This window comes from Brachypodium distachyon, chromosome 3, assembly GCF_000005505.3.
Source record: "Brachypodium distachyon strain Bd21 chromosome 3, Brachypodium_distachyon_v3.0, whole genome shotgun sequence".
NCBI classification, from domain to species: Eukaryota; Viridiplantae; Streptophyta; class Magnoliopsida; order Poales; family Poaceae; genus Brachypodium; species Brachypodium distachyon.
This window is the reverse complement of record NC_016133.3, coordinates 33,252,879-33,268,895: the sequence shown is the minus strand read 5'-3', so window position 1 is coordinate 33,268,895 and position 16,017 is coordinate 33,252,879. Positions and strand designations below refer to the sequence as shown.

Below are 16,017 nucleotides of genomic sequence, written 5' to 3'. Positions count from 1 at the left end.
TTGGGCAAATTTGAGACAAGTAATACCGGTCGGAGGGAGTACTAAAATCTGCAATATCAAATGAGTATACTATGAAAATATGTAATGATATATTTAAGTAAGTCTAATTTGGAATTCTAGATTTTGATAAAAAAATTACAAACTTAATTTTATTACTTAGAACAAACTAAAACATTTTGTATTTAAAAAGGAGGTTGTAGTAATTCGTATTCTCTCCCGTAGAAGAAAACAAGTGTAGAACCTGATTTTTCAGCCTACAAAACATTCCATCAACACAGGTACTCGCACGCCACGGCCCATATGTCGTCCCAAAATATGTTAGAGACACCCCAACGGTGTCCGCACTCCGCAGCCCTCTTTCCGGTTCCAGCTTCCAGAAAGCTCCGCGCCCGCGCTAGCGCCGCACGCCGGGAAAACCATCGAGAACGCCCGCCCGCTCACGACCGTTACGGCGAGCGAGAAGAGCACGAGCAGCCACCGCGCGCGGGGGATGGAGAGGGACGTCGTGGTCTCCGAGGACGCGGCCGCCTCTGCCCCGCCGTCATCCTTCGCCGAAACCAGGGTCATCTGCCGCGTGTGAGTTATTAGTTAGTCTCACCGCACCTCACTTCCGGCCTTCCGCCCGTCCTACGTTTCCCTTTCCTCTGGGCCGCAGATTTCAAGAGTTGGGATTGATATTTTCCTTTGTGCGTGTGATGCGTTTGTGCAGATGCCAGAAGCAGTTCGCGCAGTACACCTGCCCCCGCTGCAACTCCCGCTACTGCTCGCTCACGTGCTACAAGGTGCACCTTATCTCGTTCTTTCTGCTCCCCGTGCACGTTATCTTCCTGCCTCAGAGATGTCACATATTTGGGAGATTAATTACACTCTTCGATTCGAAGTTTGAGTTGGCCTGTGGGTATGACCACGAGGTGTTCGTCGAATTGCTGCATTGAAGCTGTAAGGTTTTGGAGGGATTAATTTCACTGACGAACGTCCAGTTGCTTCTTGCTTGTAATGTTACATGAAAGTTCTGTTAGAAAACCAGGCTAAAAAAATGGCGGAGATAGTTACCTTTTGGCTGTGTATCTGCTCCTTTTCAGTGCTGATGGAGTTGTAGGAGTTGCCTCTTTGCTTTGTCTGGTTCCAATTCCTGGAAAAGGAGGAAGTTAGCCTAGCTGACTTGCTTGGGGGAGTGGATGTACAATCCCACTTCCTGGGTTCAAGTCCTTAAGGATGCGATTTAGGTTCCTATTTATACCATTGGGGGTGTCCCTTACAGTTTTTTTAAAAAAAAAAATCCTGGAAAAGGTTTAGTGTGCTGTGCTACACGAGCAATACAGGGTGCCATACTGGATTTGAGAAATGTGCATTAGAAGAGAAATCGATTAGAAAGGACAAAAACCATGCTATTTCCCTGTGTTGATAATGCATGTTATTTGAGACTCAAGCAAACACAACTTGGGTAAACATTTCAAGCAAGGGCAAGGTGTAGAAATTCCAAGGATGGTGGGATTTTGGTCACATGCATTTAGGTACCATACTTCACATCACTTGCTAGTTTGAATGGATATATATGTTTATTGTTAGGACCGTTGTATCAATTAGTTGGAAGAGAATACTTGCACGTTCCTGAGCAAGAATACGGTCAAGTTAAGCAAGCTGGTTCTGTGGGTTTATACTTCATACTACTCCCTCCAATCCATAATAAGTGTCTTGAATTTAGTACAAAGCACTTATTATGGATCGGTGGGAGTACGTTATTGTGCTCACTATTGGCAGCTGTAATTTTCGTTAATTTCATTTCACTATTTTGAGATATAATTTATTACTCCCTCCGCCCGGAAATAAGTGACTTGGATTTGCATAAGAATGTCAATTGGATTTGTAGATTCTTATACAAATCCAAGTCACTTATTTCTGGATGTAGGGAGTAGTATCATTCACATAATAACTCGTGGAATTTGTGTCTGATATTGTATGCATGTATAAAATTTGTTTTTGACTGCTTGAGGTGTTTAAGTTCACTTTGCATCACGGGGGTCTTACTTCTCTCCATTGTTTGTAATCTTGATTCTTGTTTAACAGGGGCATAGTGTTCAATGCACTGAATTGTTCATGCGTGAGAATGTAACGGAGGAGCTTAAGCAGATTCAGCCTGAAGATGAATCGAAAAAGCAGATGCTCGATATACTTAAACGGTTCCACTTGGAAGAAGAGATGGAGTCAGATGCTGGAGATGGTATGTCGGTTGCGCATGATTTTCGTTGTTATGCTTGATAGCTTACAGGCCATAGTGTGACCATTGGCATACCCACAGGCAGTTGCGGAGCTAGAAAATATTATGTGGTTCACCATATTATATAGATGGGTTCAGTCCTAAAGATCAAACATATAGCAATTCTAAAGGAATTAGTTTAATTCCATTGGGTTCAGCTGAGCCCAATGCCTATGTGCTGGCTCCGCCCCTGCCCACAGGCACCCCAATTTCCAGTCTCCTGCAATTTAGCTGTGCATCTGTCACTCATGTTGAAGCCTTCGTTGCCGTGTATTGCTTCAATGTGTTTGCTTGTCTCCCTAGTCACATTGAGCTTTATTGAAATATTGTTTTAGGTTTTGTGGTGAAGTAGAAGCTCTAGGAATTATCTCCTCGTTTGTCAGTCTTGTAAAAATATTATGTCTTTTTGCATACCATTTCCTCTCAAACTGATTTGCATACTATAAGTGGATCTTTGCCTTTTCAGTTACTGATTCTAACCGGCATTTTGATTGCTTTGAGATACTCACCTGAGTTCTTTTTATTCTTATATCGTCTATTGGTCACGAGTAGCAAACTAGATGGCTTCTCTACTTAGCGTGATATATGGTGCAATGTCTAGTTGGTGCTTATATTTGGTTGTAATAGTCACCAAAGATAGAAACCCGCAGGCTGCAATTGCCAGCTAATTGCATTACACAAAAAATAGTTGAAATTAAGGTTTTGGGGAAAATAATTGAATTAGTTCCTACTCTTGGGGAAAGGAGGACACCTCTTCCTTACTTGGTGGTACATTCTGGAATCTGGAAATATATGTAGCAGCTTCCTAGGCGACCAAATCTTGGTCCTGGAGTCTTTAATGTACACTTTGGTTTGAATGTAGTTATCAGTTAGTAAGACCTGGCTTTTGCGAATTCATTCTATGCATCTTTTGGGTAATCATGGATAAACCCTGATCTATCTTTTAGATAATTAATCAGGTTTTTGTTTTTTTACACCCAGCAATGATTCTCATTTTGACAATATTAAACTTTTTTTTATCCTGCAGAGTCAATGTTGTCCGAGGAACTTATCCAGAAAGCCATCTCTGGTATGCTATATGTACTCCTGATGCCTTTATAGTGTGACATATCAGTAACTTTCGGCAACACTATGATAGGTTCTTTAAACAATGTCGTTCATTTTCCAATTTTGTTTTATTTGGTGTTTAAGTGTAGTTCAGATGTTAACAGCATTAGATAATTGATTTTTACCACCTTTCTTTGCCCCCACATTATTTTTTGTTTACGGCTTTGTCATATTAGATTGGATGTTTGTGCGAACCAGTAAATTTCCCATATTTGCCAGCTTTTATATTGGGTTCTTAACTTCTTGTTTGTTACGTTCTACCAAACAGGTGACAGTATCAAGCTTGAGGACCTCTCTGACGATGAAATCAAACGATTTCGTCAAGCTCTGGCATCAGGTGAACTCAGCAAGATGATTGAGCCATGGACACCATGGTGGAAAAATCCTTCTGCTAAATCGATCTCTCTTAGCCCTGATGGGAGCCAGCTTATCAGAGAAATAAGTACAGATGACACTGCTTTATCAAGTCCAATGACTGCATCAGAGTCTGTCATCAATGAAATCCCAGAAGGGCCAGAGATTCCTCTCCCATCACTCAAACAGCTAACCAGGGCAGAGCCATCTCCTCTGCTCACTGTTCACTTGGTTGATATTCTGTACAGCTACTGCTTCACGCTTCGCCTCTACAATGGTGACTGGCATTCTGATCCTTTTGGTGCTTCAACTGTTGCCTTATCAATGTCGAAAGTCATGGGAGAGGATGCTAAACCTGAGACTGTATCAGAAGCGCTCGCGACCTGCATAGAGGAGACATGCTCTCCAGCTTACAGGCACACCGGAGGTTTCAGGTTTGCCATCGGACTCGTAGATGATATTATCACCATCATCTCCTTAGGAGGCACCGCTGTTGTGTGCGCATTCTGTGATTTCCAGAGGCTCATTCAAGCCGCTGAGAGGATGCTCAAGGAAGAGAAAGTGGGCAGGACGGAAAGGGCGCATAGCTCCCAAAAGCTCCGCAGCGCGAACAGGAAGCTGTTCTTCATGACCTGCTGGGCTCACGAGCAACCAAATGATTCATGGCCTTCGTTGGCTCGCATTGTTGAGGTGCAGAAAGCATCTCTTGAGGAGTTGGATAGTGGTAGCCAGCCGCGAAATGCAGGTAGGAAGAGCAACCCGCAATCCAAAGTTCTTATCGAGGAGGTGTAAGCATATGAATGCAGTTGCTGCTAGAATACCGCACCGTGTAACTTGGTTTCTATCTTTGTTAAGGACATCTCGGTGCTTTTCTTCACCTTCCAGTGCACTGGTTCAATGTATAAATTATGATCTTTTGAATATGTGATCTTTCAAAATTCTGTTGTTCTGATCATACTTTTCAAGCGAAAAAAATATACTGTAGCTCATACTCCGTATTAAGGTGCAAATATATGTTTCCTAGCAGCTAGCAGTATTGCGCCAAAGATTTTTCGGTGTACTAATATCATTTTGTCCCATCGTAGAATCGCACACTGTTTCCTGCGGAATTCATGTCTTGTGCACACAAAGGATCTCGCGGAAAAATCCAGACTACACCACACTCCCACAAAGATACGGTAGAGCAGCATTCCGTATTTCCGTTCCGTTGGCGACTTGATCCAGTAGAGGAGGAAGGCGAGACGTCACGTCACCACCGAGTCGTCTCTTTCCTCGCTGTGGCCACCAATCAAACTCGAGAGTCGAGACTTCCTTTCGCATCTCGCTAGCTCGCATCTCCTCCTCGCGAGTCCTAACAACCGCCCTCCCTCCCTCGAATCCCCAAACCCTAGCTCGGAACCCCCGTCTCACCACCGGCCGCCATGGCCGAGACCGTCGACGACAAGGTCGGCTACTTCCAGGCCGTCACCGGGATCTCCGACCCCGACCTCTGCACCGAGATCCTCGCCGCCCACAACTGGGACCTCCAGCTCGCCGTCTCCTCCATGACCGCCAACCCTTCCTCGCCCGAGCCGTCCGCATACGCTCCCCCGCCGCCTCCGCCGCAGTTCCAGCCGGAATTCGTTGCGTCCCCGTCCGCGCTCGCGGCGCCGGCTCCGCAGCAGCAGCCGGGGATCGCGTGGAGGCTGGTGACGCTCCCCTTCTACGTGGTCTCCGGTGGGGTAGGCCTCATCACCGGCTCCATCCGCCTCGGTGTCTGGGTCGCCGGCGGCGTGCTGTCCCGGTCCCTCTCCCTCCTCGGGCTCGCGCAGGGTGGCGGTGGCAACCGGTTGCTCGAGATGGCTCCATCCGCCGCGGAGGCGGTCGACTTCCTAGCGGAGTTCGAGCGCGACTTCGGGGCTGGCCGTGGCCCACACTTCGTTGCTGAGGGCTTCGCTGATGCGCTGCAGCGTGCTCAGCGTGAGTACAAGCTTCTCTTCGTGTACCTCCACTCCCCTGACCACCCGGATACCCCTGCATTCTGCGGTGGCTGCCTCTGCTCCGAGCCGGTTGCTGCCTTCATAGATGAGAACTTTGTTGCGTGGGGTGGTAGCATCAGAAGGACTGAAGGGTTCAAGATGAGCAACAGCCTGAATGCATCACGGTTCCCGTTTTGTGCGCTAGTCATGGCATCTACGAACCAGAGAATTATGCTATTGCAGCAGGTATGGTGTCTGTGTGCCACTCAGTTTTTGTCTAAGGTCTAGCTTCTGTGCTGCGTAGATTACTAACAGATATGATACTATAGGTCTTTGTGTAAAACCTTCAGATCTGCTGGATTTAGGTTGATAAAGTTTCATAATATAAGGTAATCTTGGTAGAGTATGCGCGTTATTTGTAGGGCCTGCTGAGAGGAGATTGTGATTCTTAATTAGAATGTTTGATTATTATTATGATGTGTCTATCCAGTAGCTTAGAAAAATAATTATGGCCGTGTGGGAGTTAGGTAAGCATATTGCTATACCCTTGTGCTTATAGGCTTGCTGCTGGATCCTGCATTAAGGATATAATTTTCTCTTGATAGATATTTGAGTTTGGTGGTGTGGATGTGTTTATGTTGTCATACACATTTGGATTATTTGAAATGTTGCCCTCTATAGCTACATTTTTTTTTTATCTTACTGCTTTTGTTATGGACGTGTGCATAACTGCATATGTTGTAATGTACTCCTAATCAAGAACAGGAAAGTGCGTGATATCCTTAACAAGTTCTTTATCAGCATTCTTCTAGTGTTTATTTGTCTACATTGATGGGGATTTAAAGTTGAGTTGAGAGGTGGGGTTGGGTAGGTGAGTAGTTTCAGTTATTACTATCATTCACAACCTGTCCCCTGTCAATCTTGATTGGAGTTTTTTTGTACTCAATTTTCAATTCCCAATCTCCTCCAACAATTGAAATGGTCTCCTTTCAGATTACACAATCCCAAAAACTATCAGGTCCTTTAGTCCTGTACCCAACAATATACCCCTTGTTTCCCATTCCGGTTAACCAATTTTGCATGAACCCAACATACTGTAGGGCACTGTTGCATTTACATGATTCCTCAACAAACCTTTATACTAGAATTGCATGTACTCTAATGAATTTAAGCAAAAACTGCTCCTGATACGAGTAAATTAGTTCGGTAATTATTCCTGAGATTTTTTTTATCAACCAGACCCAGGAATCACCACAAGATTCAAGAAAGGGGACTGGAGTTTCCTTAATGAATGGTGCTTTGAAAAAAAGTGCTTATAATGTTTTACTTTTACCTTATTTTCCCTACAAGAAACATCATCTTTTGTGCACAAGCATAGGTCCTTCCATGTAGATAAATGCTCACGTACTACTGCATCACATTACCATCCGGTCACTAAGTAGCTGATGCAGTTTCTTGTAGATGGAATGATGGATGGTTAGACTAATGACAAAAAGAGATCAGGAAAATTCACTTGGTCTAAGCAGCCAATCTTTGGTTATTTTGTAAGCTACTAGGCTAAATGTGTGCATTATTACTTACTTCAAAATTGGTATACTTGTCTTCCACTCCATGTGTACTCTATCGTAGGTAGAGATGGCATCGGATCTGCGCTGTCCAAAATGCCTTGGACCTAATTGCGTTGGACTTGGATGTCTGTATGTCGTCAAGTCCAATTAGGATTGGATTCATTTTTGGGTATTATACTGGTGTGTCCAAGATTCATTGAATCCAGCATGGTATTTGTTCCCCATATTCGGGTTTGCGTCGGCGCCGCTCCTCGTCCCTGCGTGCCATGTCAACCGGCGGCTCCCCCGTCCCATCTTCATCTTCCTGTCTTGTGTCAGCTAAGGCAGCGCTTGCTTTTCTCCTCCGAAGCGCCGCGTGGGCCTGGTGGCGCGTCAGCCTGTGACTCCTATCCTGCTTCAGTTAGCACCCCGTTTGGATATTGAGAGTCAAAGTCTTCTCCCAGACCTCAGGAACTAGCAACCTCACATTTTCTTCCTACTGAATCCAAACAATAAAAGAAACTGAAGAGATCACGAGATCGAGTCCCTTTCTTTTTCAGAAATCAGGCTTGCGTCTCCATATTTTTTCTTGGACTGAACTATTCAGCACACGTGCTCACCGTAAGTTCGATCCAGCGGTAATTCTTTTATCTCCCAAACCGTGCATCCGATTAATGATCCATTTTCACTGTTAGATTCATCGCGGTGAGATGTTCAAAAATAGATCCTGTGTTGATATGTTTTGATGACTTTTTTCAGTCATTATTTACCAGGTTATAGCCACTTGTTTACCATATTATGACCACATGTTTACCAGGTTATATCCCTCGGTCACAGATTTCTGGAAGAACACTCTACACCCATGTAAAACTTGGATCATTGTATGTCTGATGCCATCTCTTAATTGTTGATTATCATTGGATACTCACTTGTGAGATTGCAAACATTGCAGTGCATAAAGTACATGTAATTGTTTAACTGGTAACCACATATTATTAATAGAGGTAAATGCACATGCGGTCCTACTATTTTTGAGTTGGTGTCTTTTTAGTCCAAAAATTATGAAATTGCACACTTAGGTCCTAATTTTATTTTAAGTGGCTCACGCGAGGTCCTAAGCTGGTTCTGGCACGTTTGACCCGCGTACATGGCTCGTTGACCCGGTACACGTCAGCGAGAGGGCCCACAGATCATAACCAATGGCGATGTAATTAAGCAGAAACCCCGTTGCATAAGGGCCATCTCTTTTATTTCTCCCCTTGTTTTCCTTCCGCGAGGGGGTTTCTGCTAAATTACATTGGCATTGGTTATGGTCTGTGGGCCCCCATTGCTGACATGTATCGGGTCAACGTGTCACGTAGCGGGTCAAACGCTCCAGAACCAGCTTAGGGCCTTGTGTGAGCCATTTAAAATAAAATTAGGACCTAAGTGTGCAATTTCATAATTTTAGGACTAAAGTGACACCAACTCAATAATAGTACGACCACGGGTGCATTTATCTCTTATTAATATGGTAACCGTTCACTGCTAACATGATAACCATGATGGATTAATCTGGTAACTTGTGGTGTCGCCAAAAAAAATCATCAAAACGTAATGAGATGTGGTCTTGTTTTGAAGCCCTCGTCGAGATGAACTCAACATGAAAACGGATCTTTAATCGCATTAACGATTTAAGAGATAAATCATTTTGAAAATTCGAATTTACCAATTAAATGTTGTCCATGCATACTTCGGTCCACTATAGGCCGCACTTCACTGGAAATCCGCCGCACCAAAAGATAACCATGAGCACGTCTTCTGATTAGATTAGCCGTTTTTTCTTTGTTTGAATGAATTCTTGTTGTATATCTGCCTGATCCAATTCTAGTTGCAACCTTGTCTTAATTGCAAGTACTGGAAGGTAGAATCTACTATTCTTGTTGTATATCCTTCCGTATTTGGATTTGGATGGTCTTGGATGTTGGCTTATTTCGTTTGGTTGGATATGGATTAGATCAATTTGAGTCGGATTTCAGTTGCACCCTTTGTATTTGGATTTGGACATTGATCCATGGTTACCACCTCTAGTTGGAGTGCATATGACTTGTATGCGTGTGATCATGTATGATTTGATGATGCAATGCCATTTTGTACTATGGGTGATGCTACTACTGGTTAGCTTAGCTGTCATTTTTGTTAGGACTAATGCTCTGTTCTTACGTTGTTACATTAAAATATATGATTCTGGAGTAAAATGTCGTGTTATATTCTTATCTGTTGCTTGCATTCCATTTGTACATCATGTGTGATTAATAGGTTCCTTTCCTTACCTGACTGTAGAGTGAAATTATGCATCTAATGAAGAACATTAGTCATTAATGTATTCAGAGCTCTCTAGATTTCACTGTTACTCTCCACTATGTTTCCTACTATAGCCTATTGAAGTGTCAGGATTTTCAGTTACGTTTTTATACAGTTGTTCAGTTTTGCTCATGGCCTCATGCATTTCTTTTGATGTTTCAAAGGTTGAGGGCCCCAAATCACCTGAACAGATGATAACAATTCTTCAAAGGGTGGTTGAAGAGTGCACCGCGTCACTTGTTGCTGCCAGGATTGAAGCTGAAGAGAGACTAAACAATCAACGTTTGCGCGAGGAACAAGATGTTGCTTACAGGGCTGCACTTGAAGCTGATCAGGTATGTTGAGCTATATAGTCCCTATGCATCCTTCTTTATTTACAGTGCTGTTGCTTTGGTCTCTCTGTGAATAAGGATATTCCAAAGTGGTTACTAAAACCATTACTTAGAAGAGAAAGAGAATATCTCAATGTACCAATAGTGACAACCACTCCAACAAGTTGTTACTAGGACTTGTTAACTAAGATAAAACAGTACTCCCTCCGTTCCATAATTCTTGTCTTAAATTCGCCCAAAAATGGATGTATCTATTTCAAAAAAAGTGTCTAGATACATGTAATATTTCGACAAGAATTATGGAACGGAGGGAGTAATATATTTGTGTGAGAGGGGGGAACCCACATGTTGAGCATTTTAGTAACAAGGATGTCTCCAATAGACTACAATGTTGTTACCACGTCTTGGCACACGAGCCAAGTGGTTTCTCTCCAGAGTAATGGTTTATTTCTCTCTCTTCTCTTTTCTCCTCCACATCATCCAAATGGTGACGTGGCACGTTTTTAGCAACTGCGACATTGACTATTGGAGATGCCCTAACAAGAACAGAATGTGGGTCAGACACGTTGTGACTTGGTTTTCTTCAGTAAAGGACACCATGCCTTCATTAGGATCTTACTTGTACATGCTATATTGGTAGAGTAAATGCATCAATTGAGGTGTAATTCAAGCAGATTGTAGAAACATGCAGCTAAAATTTCTGCTAGTATTTAAATGTTGTGATGGTAACAATAATTTAATCAATCTTCTTTATGGGCATTGTTTATATAACTTTACCAGGCCAGGGAACGCCAAAGGAGAGAGGAACAAGAAATACTTGAAAGAGAAGCTGCAGAAGCTGAGAGGAAGCGTAAAGAAGATGAGGAAGCACAAGTCAGGGCAGTCCAAGAAGCAGCTGAAAAGGAAGCTGCTCTTGCAAGGAGGCGACAAGAGAAGGCAATGGCTCTTGGAGCTGAGCCTGAGAAAGGGCCTGACGTTACTCGAGTATGTCGAACTCTCTTTTGCCTTCAACAACCTCTTACCAATTCTTTCTCAGAACCATTTCTTTCTTCTTTTGAGGCATTTTTTTTTCTTCTGTCGTTGATCACCGGCTATCAATGTTGTACCTGGATCTTTTCCGTTCCTTATGTCCTACCTTATACTGCATTTCTAGTGATGAAACTTGCTAAGCTTCCTTTAGTTCTGTCGTGAGATACTTATTACAGCTTTTAAAGAGAGGCTAGGGGTGTGTTTGGTTGAGCCCACACTTGCCCTACCAAAATTTGGCTTGCCATATAATTGGTTGTAGTTCTGGTTGCTCTTGAGTTGGCCAACTTTGGCTAAAAAATTAAACTAGAGTTGACTAAAGGAAATTGGCTTGCCAAATACGGAGTAGTTGGCAACCATCCAAACAATTACCAAATTTTTGGTCTGGCATGTCTTGGCACCAAACCAAACACACCTAGATACGAACACATTGTACCTGAATTTGCTGTATCTACATACACACAAACTTCATGGTCTGAATATGAGTACTCCTTCAATCCTCAAATAAGTGTACTTCTAGTTCTTGTTCTAAGTCAAATATTTTAAAGTTTGACCAACTATGGGAAAAAGCAACGACATTTATGTCACCAATTTAGTATCACTAGATCCGTCTTGAAATATAGTTTCATATTATACTGATTTTATGTTATATATATTGCTATTCTTTTCAATAAAGTTAGTCGAAATTCAAATCTTTTGACTTGGGACAAGAGCTAGAAGTACCCTCATTTGAGGACGGAGGGAGTATATGTTTTCACTTGTAGTAATAGTGTCAAAATTTCATCAGCGGTCCTTGGACTAACTGGGAGCCATGCACTTATAATTATGCAGGTTCTCATAAGATTTCCAACTGGAGAGCGCAAAGAAAGGAGATTCCACAGTTCCGCCACCATTACCTCCCTATATGACTATGTTGATTCTTTGGATTGCTTGAAAGCAGAAAAGTACAGCCTAGTTTCAAATTTTCCACGGGTAACATACGGTCCAGAAAAGCACTCCCAAACACTGGTGGAAGCAAGTTTGCATCCACAAGCAAGCCTGTTTATCGAGATAGAACAGTGAATGTCTCCAGTTTTGTAAGTTCTGTACTGAAACTTGCGAAGTATAGGTGCTCCTTTTATACTCTGTTTGACAACAGTGGGACTTCCAGTTGTATGACAATATACTGAGAAACGACTTCGATGCAAATGCTGGTTTTGTGCTACTGATTCGTTCAATAAGTTCAGGTTCACCCAGATCAGTTGACTGCTGCAATGTGTCTTATCTATCAAGTTTGTGGATCTGTTTTGGTAGTCACGTGACCTAAAATCTCAAGTTATTCTACGAGTTAAGTTAGATCATACTACCTCCGTTCGTAAATAAGATAATAAGTCATATCTTTGTTCAAGTCAAACTTAGACTATGTTTTAAAAAAAATCTGTCAATTTCTATAATATCAAGAAGTTACAAGACAAAGCTACCTAGCGGCGTGCCCCACCGAAGCGTTGCCAGCGGCGCTTTGCCGCGTGCGCTCGCTCGCGCTCCCGCGCTAGCTGCCCCGCTCGCAGCCACGCGCCAGCCCACGCAAGCCTCACAGCGCAAGCCCATCCCAGCGGCGTGACTGTCGTCTTCCTGGGCATTGAGCCCACCTTTTTTTAGTCTTTTTTTTCTTCTTCTAGATTACTCAGTCTTTGGAAAAACAGCGGCACTTTAACATAATCACAAAGTTATACCGTAAGTTTATCCGTACGTACTACTCGTTTATTTTATTTTATACATGCCTACTTATCAACTTGCTAATTTATCGATCCCGTCTACTTACTAGTTTATCCACATTTACTTGCCAGTTCAATTGTGTTTATTTGTTAATTTATTAATTCTACTATCAATTTTTTTACACCTAATTGCCGGTTTAACTATGCATACTTGTCAGATTAAGTGTGCCTAGTTGCCAGACTAACGAGGCCTACTTTCTAGATTATTTACATTTACTTGTCAGATTATCCACACATACTTACCAGTTTAATTGTGTCCACTTGCCATATTAAGTGTGCCTACTTGTCAGATTATCCACACCTACTGCCAAATTATCCACACTTAATTGTCAGTTAATTATGCCTACTTGTCAGATTGTTGACACCTACTTGCCATGCTAATTATGCTCATTTGCCAGATTAACTATGCATACTTGTCATATCAAGTGTGCGTAGTTACCAGATTATCCACACCTACTTGCCAGATTATGCACACCTACTTGCTAGATTATCCACATCTACTTGCCAGATGATCCACACCTAGTTGCCAGATTAATTATGCCTACTTGCCAGATTATTAACACCTACTTGCCATGTTAATTATGCCAATTTGCCAGGTTAACTGTGCATACTTGTCATATTAAGTGTGCCTAGTTGCCAAATTATCTACACCTACTTGCCAGATTATCCACACCTACTTGTCAGATTATCCACATCTACTGCCAGATTATCCACACCTAGTTGCTAGTTTAATTATGCTTACTTGCCAGATTATTGACACCTACTTGCCATGTTAATTATGCCCATTTGCCAGGTTAACTGTGCATACTTGTCATATTAAGTGTGCCTAGTTGCCAAATTATTTACACCTACTTGCCAGATTATGCACACAACTGTCAAATTATCTACACTTAGTTGTAGTTTAACTATGCCTAGTTGCTAGATTATCGATACCTACTTGCCAGATTATCGGCACATACTCGCCATGTTAATCATGCTCATTTGTGAAGTTAATTGTGCATACTTGTTGTTTTATCCTAGCATACTTACCGTTTTGTACATAATTAATTACCGACTTGTCACTTTATCGGCGTATACTTGCCGGTTTAATTGCGTCTATTTGCAAGTTTATCCATGTCGGCTCATTCACACCTACTTATCGGTTTAACTACACATGCTTATCATGTTAGCTGTGTCCGCTCTTCGGTTCATCCATGCTTATTTATCGCCCCAAATATACATGCACACGGACCGATATCTCAAAGATAATTAAGAAGCTCTAATAGTTTACCGAGGTCTGAAAACCCACATTAACTTTCTAATCCTGCTTCTCAGCAATGTGAGTAACTGGCAAGCAAAGATTAAACAAGCACTAGCCGGATTAGCAAGCACGGACTAAAAAGAAGATTACCCACCGTAGCATTGTATTCTCAACAACACATCATCAGTGATAAAAAAAGGAACCAAGGAATGGTCGGCATCTCCTGTTCAACATCAACTCTCTGCCGCAGCCGCGCTTGGTGATGCACCGCTGTGTGCGCTGCTGCCTCGTCCGCTCCACTGCCGCCACGACCCGCACCTGAATTGATGGCGGCATTTGGTCAGTCGATCTGCCGTTTCCTGGTCCAGGACCTCGCCATCGTCCTCGTCGACGCTCTCCGCCTCAGGCGAGACGCCGGGCTCCTGCTGGCCGAACCCACCGCAGCCGCCGGCGCCTTCACCGGCGCCGAAGCCCGCGCCCTCCTCGGTATTTGGGGGCCGCGCCCTCCGCTGTGCCGCGGCTGTAGTCTGCTCCGCCGCCATGGCCACCCTGCTCCTCCGTCGTGCGTCGCCCCACTGCTCCGCTGCCGTTGCGTCCGCCCCTGCACCGTCGCCGTCGCCACGCCCTGCTCCGTCGCCGTTGCCACGTCCGTCGCTCCCTGCTTAGGATTTGGGCCCCCGCGGCCCCGCCACGGTCTGCAGCGCCATCTCAGATTCGGGAGGAGGAAATGAGAGAGGGAGAGGGGATCGGGAGAAGACGGAGAGGAAGATGGATTTGATTTCGTCAAAAAAAGAAAGATGGAACTGATCGAACGGACGAGAATGCGCCGTATGGTAAGACTAAGGGGGGCAGTGCAGTGCCCCGCTTAGAATCTCCAAAAATATATTAAAGTTCTATTCCGTTTCGTAATTCTTGTCAAAACATCACATGTACACATTTTATAAATACATACATCTATTTTTGGTCATGAGACAAGAATTATGAAACGGAGAGAGTAAATGGTAGTAGATTATTTTAATAAATCGACATAGGACGATGGAATTGGTGATTTTGGTCAGTAAGTTTGCTGGTCTCTGCCCATAGTTTAAGCAGGTCAATGGTTTTGCCTTTTCTACCGATCAGATTTGTGCACACAAAATGCAATAGGAACTATATGGATCTATGGATGGCAATGGTTATCCGACACCTGCAAACCCGATAGGTCTTTTTTTGACTGGAGAAAACATCAGGAGAGACTCCTACCGCACTTTGTATTAATGGGTTAGCAGAACTGTACATGTTACATTAGGAGGTCAGAGGTTAAAAAAAGAAGTTGGTTAAGTTTGGTTTTGAATTTCTCCTTGGAGGAGGGATGAGCCAGAAGCTTTAACTCAGTTTGCAGGAGAATCCTTCAGGTGGCTTTAGAGTGAGGGGTATTGTGAAACAGACAAGCGTTACACACTATGTGCAGCTGAGAGACGCTCAGTCAATGGCAGACCCATTTGCCACTGGATGCCAAGATCATTCCAACATTGCTGGCTCAATGGACAAGCAAAAAAGAGGTGATCAAGATCTTCGGGAGGGGAAGTACAGAGCAAGCAATTCCAGCCAGATGCAATGATATAATGCCTCCGCCTCAACATGTTCCTTGTATTCAGCCTGTCCAAAATGAGCAGCCAGGCAAACACTTTGTGTTTCATAACACACTTGGATTTCCATATACGCAACAGCATCGGGTGCCTAGGCAGAGAGGCAAAATAATGACCATAGAAGCAATTAGGTGTGAAAGGTTTCTGCCAGTGATAAATCCAAGTATCTTGCTCACTAGGTTCCAAAGTCAGCTGATTTAAGCTTTGCTGAAGAGTGTTGAACTCAGTGAAAGCTAGGGCAGGAGCCTGCAACGATTGCGCCTGCGGCATGTCATCGATGAAGCTCTTGATATCTTCTTGAAGTGCAAAGGAGAAGACACGAGGGAATTCCTCCGACAAGATACGGCCGTTCCATAAGTCCTTCCAAAAAGTGCAGCTATCACCGACTGACACAACGCAATTCGAGAAACCTCAGAAGATAGGGTTCAGTTTGAATATGTCTCTCCACCAAAAAGAGCCACAAGGGGCAAC

The 16,017-nt window shown here is 43.4% G+C and overlaps 2 protein-coding genes across 3 annotated transcripts; both read left to right on the top strand.

The window, feature by feature from the left end:
• The first annotated feature begins 293 nt into the window (after positions 1–293).
• On the top strand, positions 294–4,712 carry LOC100835650 (zinc finger HIT domain-containing protein 2). Of its 2 annotated transcripts, XM_003574163.4 has the most exons (5): positions 294–576; positions 710–782; positions 2,068–2,221; positions 3,285–3,326; positions 3,633–4,712. In XM_003574163.4, exons 1-5 carry the CDS (start codon positions 491–493, stop codon positions 4,508–4,510), a joined length of 1,233 nt encoding a protein of 410 aa, XP_003574211.1. In that variant the 5' UTR covers positions 294–490; the 3' UTR covers positions 4,511–4,712. The 2 variants fall into 2 exon arrangements, with proteins under 2 accessions (XP_003574211.1, XP_010234920.1); XM_010236618.3 differs by lacking the exons at positions 294–576; positions 710–782 and adding an exon at positions 793–939.
• A 272-nt stretch (positions 4,713–4,984) lies between these two features.
• On the top strand, positions 4,985–12,164 carry LOC100835343 (plant UBX domain-containing protein 10). Its single transcript, XM_003574162.4, has 4 exons — positions 4,985–5,922; positions 9,731–9,901; positions 10,679–10,882; positions 11,756–12,164. Exons 1-4 carry the CDS (start codon positions 5,140–5,142, stop codon positions 11,984–11,986), a joined length of 1,389 nt encoding a protein of 462 aa, XP_003574210.1. The 5' UTR covers positions 4,985–5,139; the 3' UTR covers positions 11,987–12,164.
• The last annotated feature ends 3,853 nt before the right edge of the window (positions 12,165–16,017 follow it).

What these genes read in the sequence shown, in the direction of transcription:
- LOC100835650 (XM_003574163.4), top strand. Translation starts at nt 491, where the DNA reads ATGGAGAGGGACGTCGTGGTCTCCGAGGACGCGGCCGCCTCTGCCCCG. An exon ending in ACCAGGGTCATCTGCCGCGT is followed by an intron (nt 577 to 709) that starts GTGAGTTATTAG and finishes GCGTTTGTGCAG; the next exon opens with ATGCCAGAAGCAGTTCGCGC. An exon ending in GCTCGCTCACGTGCTACAAG is followed by an intron (nt 783 to 2,067) that starts GTGCACCTTATC and finishes CTTGTTTAACAG; the next exon opens with GGGCATAGTGTTCAATGCAC.
- LOC100835343 (XM_003574162.4), top strand. Translation starts at nt 5,140, where the DNA reads ATGGCCGAGACCGTCGACGACAAGGTCGGCTACTTCCAGGCCGTCACC. An exon ending in GAATTATGCTATTGCAGCAG is followed by an intron (nt 5,923 to 9,730) that starts GTATGGTGTCTG and finishes GATGTTTCAAAG; the next exon opens with GTTGAGGGCCCCAAATCACC. An exon ending in AAGGGCCTGACGTTACTCGA is followed by an intron (nt 10,883 to 11,755) that starts GTATGTCGAACT and finishes ATAATTATGCAG; the next exon opens with GTTCTCATAAGATTTCCAAC.